The 7,756-nt window shown below is 56.3% G+C and overlaps 1 protein-coding gene across 1 annotated transcript in view; it reads right to left on the bottom strand.

Moving 5' to 3' along the window:
* NDRG4 (NDRG family member 4) overlaps positions 1 to 7,395 on the bottom strand; it is a 40,599-nt gene extending 33,204 nt beyond the window's left edge. The window contains exon 1 of the mRNA XM_029924238.1: positions 7,247 to 7,395. Within this exon, the coding sequence (XP_029780098.1) occupies positions 7,247 to 7,283 (37 nt within the window). The 5' untranslated portion in view covers positions 7,284 to 7,395. The remainder of the gene's footprint in view (positions 1 to 7,246) is intronic.
* Between the last annotated feature and the right edge of the window lie 361 nt (positions 7,396 to 7,756).

Below are 7,756 nucleotides of genomic sequence, written 5' to 3' on the forward strand. Positions count from 1 at the left end.
GGGGGGGGGGGGGGGGGGGGGGGGGGGGGGGGGGGGGGGGGGGGGGGGGGGGGGGGGGGGGGGGGGGGGGGGGGGGGGGGGGGGGGGGGGGGGGGGGGCTATTGGGAGGATGGTCTGCGGGCCAGCAGCCATCACGCCTTCAAGAGGCAGAGCCAGACTTAGAACCAAAACAACCCAAAGACCCAAACAGGTAGGAGTGGAAGAGAGTGTGGCCCAGTATGCCCTACATCTATATGCCACAGAGACCCCACAGTCTCCTCTGTGTCACCCCAGGCTCAGTTTCTGCAATCAGGAGATTGAACAGAAGGTCCAAGGTCTTTTTTCCCCCCTCTTGGCCCAGCACCTGCCCATCCGCCTGGCAATCACTGGGGGCCCAGAGGGCTCACGGGCTGGGGGCAGGCCTTGCCCACCACACCCGAATGGCAACGCCATGGTCCACTCTAGCTGCTCGGAGCAATCGCAGCCCAGAACATCTAAGGGCCCGTACCCCTCCTGCATGACCACTTTGGATCGCAAGGGGCCTTGGGGCCACCCCTGACCACTGCCCCCTCTACCCTGACCCAGTGGGCGGAGTTCTCACCCAGTACTCTGGAACTGCCCAGGGCTTTGGGACCAGTGAGCTCAGAGCTGTTACTCAGCAAGAGGAAAGGCAGGTGTGCGGCTGGGAGAGGAGGGGGGTGTCGACAGGATTCTCCAGGGAATTTGACAGAGACTCAGCAGCTTCCCATTCACCCACCCCGCTCCCAGGCCCCAAGGCCCCAAGAGGACATTGCTACTCCCGAACACCAGCATAGACAGGACTGTTAAAAGCCACTTCGGGCACCCACAAGTCTGGTCCCTGGAGCAGGCAGTCAGAAAACCTCGGGTGCACAGAATATGATCCTGGCTACACACCTCAGACGTGGCTATGGAACCCCTACCCCCACTCCTGTCTAGGGAGATGACATGCCAGAGAGATTCCCTCTGCCCTGTCCAAGGAGGCTGGGGTCCCCCCACCTCACCTGCCTAAGGCAGGGTGCGGTGCCAGACACACAGCATCTGTCCCGCCACGCCTCTCCCAAAAGGTACTCTGGAGGGGCGCCTGGGTGGTTCAGATGGTTAAACGTCCGATTTCAGCTCAGGTCATGATCTCACGGTTCATGGGTTCGAGCCCCGCATCCAGCTCTGTGCTGCCAGCTCAGAGCCTGGAGTCTGCTTCAGATTCTGTGTCTCCCTCTCTCTCTCTGCCCCTCCACTTGTGCTCTCTTTCTCTCAAAAATAAACAAACATTAAAAAAATAAAAAAAACTGTGAACTGGAAAAGCACGTGGATCCTCCAAAGTGTCTGTTGTGGGGCTTAAGATGTGTGATTTCTGGCTGGAGTGCACGTTTCCTCTGTGGCTCGGGGTTTGGGGCCTGGAGGACGAATGTGAGGAGACTCCGGGCACCACGCAGAGACCAGCTTTGTGTCCGTGCTCCTGTGACGCTCTTCCCCGGACAGAACAGCCTGCGGGGCTCTCTCAGTTGACCCTCAAGACCACCCTGTGCAGGGCGTCTGGGGGCTCCGTCTGTACGGTGTCTGACGTCGGCTCAAGTCATGATCTGACGGTGCATGACTCTGAGCCCCGTGTTGGGCTCTGTGCTGACAGCTTAGAGCCTGGAGCCTGTCTTCAGATTCTGTGTCTCCCTCTCTCTCTGCCCCTCCCCCCACTCGTGTTCTGTCTCTAATAACTAAATAAATCATTTTAAAAAAAAGGAAAAAAAAAAAAAGACTACCCTGTGAACTAAGCCCAGCTCAGCCCGAGGTCACATGACCAGGGCAGGTCAGATTCGGCTTTCCAGACCCCAAACCCACAGTCTGACCATCACCCTGTGCGGCCACTGCAGGGAGCAAGGCGCTGGGTCTGATCTGCACACCCCGGGACTGGCTTCCTGGGTGTCACAAATCACCACAACCTCGGCGGCCTCAAACAAGGCATATTTATCGTCTTATCATTTTGGAGGTCAGAAGTCCAAACTGCATTGCGCTGAGCGGCAAAGAAGGTGTTGGTGGGACCACTCTTCGTCTGGGGATCCGAGGGGAGAAGCCGGTCTGCATTTCCAGGATTTAGAGCTGTGTTCTTTGCATTGCTTACTCGTGGCCCGGCCTCCATCTTCATGGCTGGCGGTGTGGAGGAGGTGAGGTATCTTGCTGCAGGTATTCCAGCACTGTCTGTGCTCTGGGGTCAATTATCCTTCTGCCTCCCCCCTTGTAAGGATGCATTCAGGGGCCCCCTGGCTAATCCAGGACAAGGACCCCATCTCATGTGCCTTAACTTTATCACGCCTGCAGTCTCTTGTCATCTGAGGTAACACTTATAGCTCCTAGTGCTAGGATTTTTATCCCTCTGGGAGCCACGATTCAGCCCATGGTGTTGCAGCCCTACGTTTGTCAGAATTGTTTACTGTGCCCCTGGACACTTCCTCTTCCCTATACTTACAGGCAGCCAACTTCAATATCCACTGCTCTGCCCTCAAGCTTTCCGAGAACGCGGCCCTTCCATAACACTGGGCTGCAGCTCCTCCTCAGAGCCCCCGCCGGCTTGATTTCATCCGCACCCCAGCACTTCGCACTCTCCCCTCTGCGTCTGTTCCTTTTCAGTTTTCAAAAACTGAACTTGAATTTCATGTAACACACATTCACTAAGAAAAGTCAGAGAAGCAGAAGAGCGATGAGAAGTAAAAAGCACATATAATCCTACTCATTGGAGGAGACCACCATTAAGGTGTCTACTTATGTTCTTTTGTCTTTCTTCACTGCTGAGCTTACATGCTGAGAAAGGTGTTTTTTTTTTCCTGGAAACAAAAACAACCTACAGTTTTGAAACATAATTTTGGACTCTAGAGCCAGATATCATGGTTCAAATTAAAGCTAAGCCACTTACCATCTGTGTGACCATCAGAAAGTTACTTAACCTCTCTGTGCCTTACTTTGCCTTATGTCTAAAAAAGAGGAAATCATAGCACATCCCTCCTAGGGTTGGTGGGATGAGTTAAAACATAGAAAGCACTCAGAACTGTGCTTGGCACATGGCAAATGCCACACAAGTGGCATCACTTGTAAGTGATGTCACCACTTATTACATGTATAAGGGAATGTCTGTCCGGATGAAAAAATAACCTGTGATGGGTGATATGATTTGCAGCTGCTGGGATTCCCTGGGATGGTGACACCCCTATTTACTTAACGTCCTCGGCTGCTAGGCATTTTTTTCTATAAACAACTATGGGATAAACACCCTTGAACAAACACCTCTGCACACATCTTTATTTGTTCCTAAAAATTCAAATGCTGAGTCACAGATCACACGTACTTCTAAACTTCTGATACATCATTGCCAACCTGCCCTTCATGAAAGCTGAGCCCGTTCCCCTCTGCATGCCCAGTGGGGACAGCTCACGGTCCGTATGCCCCACCCTCACCTGTGGCGGGGCGGCACCTGCGCACCGCCCCTGCCTCACAGACCGCACCCCCTTTACATCTGCGTGGCCCACGACCACCCTGCAGCACCCACCCAGTAGCACCCACACTGCAGCACCCACCCTACAAGCACACCAGTGGCGCAGAGGAGTTTGCTGAAATGGATGAACTGGAAATGAGGGTTTGGGATCCTATTTTCAGCCTGCTGGGATAAATCTGTGCTTCTCATTTTCCCCCACATGTAAAATGTGGGTCAACACACCTGCCAAGAATCAAACACTATTTAAAGGTAGTCTATGAAATTGTGTGGGACTACAGATTCCATACATTCAAATGACACCAACATTCCAGACAGAACAGGCAAAAAGTTTTGCTTTTAAATCACACATCGAGTATATTTCTATAACATTTCCAACATCCAGCATCAGGGCTCCCAGGGGACCATTTCAGAGCCCCCAGTCTGCCACTGGAGAGCTCCCTCGGGCCCCCAACCATCTTGGAGATGTGCTGTTTGATGTCAGTGCACACAAGCCATCCCTTTCCTATTTCCAAGTAGATGAATGTCCCACTTTCCCACATCGCACTAAGAAATAAAAAGAAACAGCCACAAAAGGCACTGAGAACCTCTCCTCCGAGGACTGCAGCAAGCTTGTGTGGGCACACGGGGAGCAGTGTGCGGGGTCCTCCCAGTGCTAATGAGGTAGAGCCCTTATTCCCATTTTACTGATCAGGAGACTGAGCCTCAGAGAAATTCCAATTTTTCTCAGGAGCTGAGAAAAAGAGAGGAGGCCCTGAAATTACATCCTTTGGTCCCCAAATGCCTGCCCTCCTTACCCTGCAGGACTCTGAGAGAGTCTGGAAAATGCTGGCCGCCATACGCATCAGTTACCTGTGAAACTTCCTAGAACAGCCCCTACCACCTGCTTCTTCTCTCGGCAACAGAGACACGCTCCGACTGGGCACGACAACTCATGGGCGTCCTTCGGGCCCCACAGGTGAGGCACACCTGGCTTTCCCCACCTGATGTCAGAGCTGGGCTGTGGGGCCAGCAGGGCCCAACTCCAGATGTCATGCCCCCATTTGCCCCACGTGACAGGGAACTGAGGCCTCAGCAGACCTAGGGTCCCCAGGGACACACTACAGGGAGATCTGGATTGTGTGGAGAAGCCAGAGAAGGAACTGGAACATCTCAGAAGATGAGCAAAGGGGACGAGGGAGATCCTAGGACACTGAGGAGGTAGCTCGGGGACAGCAGCCCTACAAAAGCGATTTGCCGACCGTCTGTCTGCTGGACATTGCACTCAGCACGGACACACGCTCTCACCGCTAACTGCTGAAGCGCACAACTGAATAGGGACCATGTTGATCCCATTTTACAGATGGGAAAAAGAAGTGTAGAACAGTTCGAAGACCGGCCTTAAGCCGGGCAGTCAGAGCACGTGGGATGGCTCAGGACTTGGGTTTGCAACCAAGCTCCGCCTCTTCCCCTACTTCCCACTGTATGAAGAAGTGACTGACCTCACGGGGAAAACGGGCATGATGATAGAGGGGAGAATGTGAAAACCACAAACAGCTAAAGAAATAGTTTAGCAAAGAGGTTCAATGGAACACTTTCCTAATGCGGGCATGGGGGCAGGGAGTTGCGGGCCTCTAAGAAATTATCCTGGAGACACCACTGAGCCGGGGCTCGGTCAACAATGATTGAGCATTTGCTGCATGCCACCATAATTAACACAGAACCATGCTGACCTTGACCTGCTCATCATCCAGCAGGGGAGACAGGTCAGAATCTCACAGATGCATGGGAGCAGGGATAAGATGGGGTTAGGGACAGATCCAAACTTTCTAGTGGCCAGCCAGCCAGGGGCGGTGGAATTTCTTCATGATAAGAACTCTCTAGAAAGGAGATGAAGCCCCAGAGGTGTGCACCAGGACCAGCCCTGTCACCTGTGCTAGTGCAGTGAGCCTCGTGCTAACTCTCAGAAGGAGGGGTCAACAGCTTCATCTCTAAGAGGAGAAAACTGAAGTCAGAGAAGTTAAGCAAGCTGTCTGAAATCACACATCTCGTCAGCAGATGGGCTGGGATTCTAACCCTTATCTGCGGGACAAGAAAGAGGACAGGAGGGAGTTGGGGGGAAGGTCACAAAGACCACCAGGCAGAGACTAAAGGGACACACTGTCTCCCAGGGCCTGGTGAGAGGTGCACAGGGGATCTGTGACCCACGACAGTGCCCTAAGGGCTCCTGTTCCAGCCTGGCCACAAGTTAGGAGTCTGCCAGAACCAGGCAAACCTGTCTGATGAGGGCGAGGGGCCCTGAGCCCTGTACCCAGGAGGTAAGGGCTCACTTCACTGAGACTGCAAAGCTGGACCCCCAGGGGAGACCCCATGTATGCCTCCTGAGAGCTTCTTCCTCCAGGGACTTCTGGGGCCAAAGAGGAGAAGGGGAGGGTCAGAAGTCCTGCCCTTGGAGCAGGGCTACAAACACCCACCGGGTTGTAAAAACTTTCCCTCAAGGGCATTAACAAGTGCAGTGGCCTTGAAGTCAGGTGGGGCTGCCTGCCTCTAGTGAGCTCTACAAGGAAAAGCTGGCAAGGGATTGGAGGGAGGGCCAGCCCTGTGGCTCACCTGAATCAGATCTGGCACTTCTGAGCACAGGCCAGGTTCTCCAGAGCTTCCCTTGTTTGTGAGCCTGCCCCGAGCCCAGGAGCAGCTGCAGCCGCAGGTGACTTAGCTCTCACTCACAGCCGGAAACCTCACCAGACCTCTTCTCCCCGCTCCAGGCCCTCCAGCCCCCGCATCACCCACAAGGCCTATATGTGAGCTGCTCCCTCTCTCCGCCAGCCTGCAATGCAACCTCTCTCCATTAATAGAAATTCTGTCTTTTAGGGTCCATTTCAAACACTGCCACGTGCTCAAATATCTCTGCTTACCTCCGGAGCCCTGACTAGTGCATCCCTACACTGCTGCCCCCTTCCCTGCCCTGTAACAGGGCTCCTGGGCTCTGCTCTCACACCTCGAGGTCAGGAACAAAGGCTTTCAGGGGCTCGACCACCTCCACCACCCAGGCCCTGGAGAGATGGTGGCCCTGGGTGCTTCCCTTTCCCATCCCTTCCTCCTGCCCGAGTCTCTCCACACGACCTGAGGAGTGGGAGAGCTCTCCCACCTTCCGGACACTGGGTCTCCGCCTTGCTCTTTCCTCCTCCATTTCTGGGCATACCCAGTGTCCTCCGAGGATCTCCAGCCACAGCACCCTGATGCGGCTTCCAGCAGGGTGTCTGGCTCCTTCTCCAGAGGAGCCACAAGGCTGAGTCCCCACTCAGCAGGGTCCCATCTGGTTGCCCACTTCACAGACCACTTGGCCTCTACTCCCAGCCAAAAACTTCTAGGAAGAGGTGCTCAGATTGTAAAAAACCTAAGGCAGGGGTCCTGTTGGGGGCCCAGAGAGCATCTCCTTCACCAGGGGATGGCCACACTGATTGGAGGTCAAGGGCTCTGAAATCGCTTTCGGTGCCCTGACTACAGCTCGGCTAGTCGGACACTCCAAGGGTCCGCTCCCCTGACCCGCGGTCCCGCAGACTGGAGCAGAGCCGGGCGGGACACAGCCCCACGTCCCCTCTCGGGGCCGTGCTCCGCGCAGAACAGAGAGCGCACCAGCTCGGAATCAGCTAGCCTCCGCACTCCCTCCTTCAGCTCGAACCCGAGCCGCCCCAAACCCCGGCCAGCGCGCCGGGCTCCCGCTCCAACTCGGAAAGTAGCGGGCGGCGAGGGCCGCGCCCAGAGGCGGCAGGGGGGAAGGGCCGGCGGTACCTGTCAGCAGTTCGATCTTGTGTCCCAGCACCTTCATCTCCGCGCTGCGGCGTCGGGGAGCGCGCTCGGCCGAGCCGGCAGAGGAGCGCGGGAGGCGAGGAGCGGAGCAGCAGGAGAGCCAGGAGCGCCAGGAGCCAGGCAGGCGGAGCCGCCGGGAGCCAGGAGCGCTCTCGCCGCCCCCCTCGCCACTCTCCCCCCTCCAAACCCGGTTAAAAAAATCCACCAATTGCACGACCGCGCACCCCTAAAAGGCGCGCGCCGCCACCTGGTCGGGGTGATCTCCGGGAGGCGGAGGGAGCGCGCGGGCTGGGTGCGGGTGACACTCCCGGCGGCGGCGGGAGGGGGGGCCCCGGGGCCTGTTGCCCGAACAAAGAGGCCTTGCGGCCCGCGCCTCCCCCACAGCGACACCCGGGGGTCCCCGCGTCTGGCTGGGAGGGTGTGCCGACCTCGTAAGCCAAAGGTGGCCCCAGCGAGAGGGCGCGCGGGGAGGCAGAGCTGGGGTGGACGGCT

This window comes from Suricata suricatta, chromosome 16 (genome assembly GCF_006229205.1).
Source record: "Suricata suricatta isolate VVHF042 chromosome 16, meerkat_22Aug2017_6uvM2_HiC, whole genome shotgun sequence".
Classification (NCBI taxonomy): Eukaryota; Metazoa; Chordata; class Mammalia; order Carnivora; family Herpestidae; genus Suricata; species Suricata suricatta.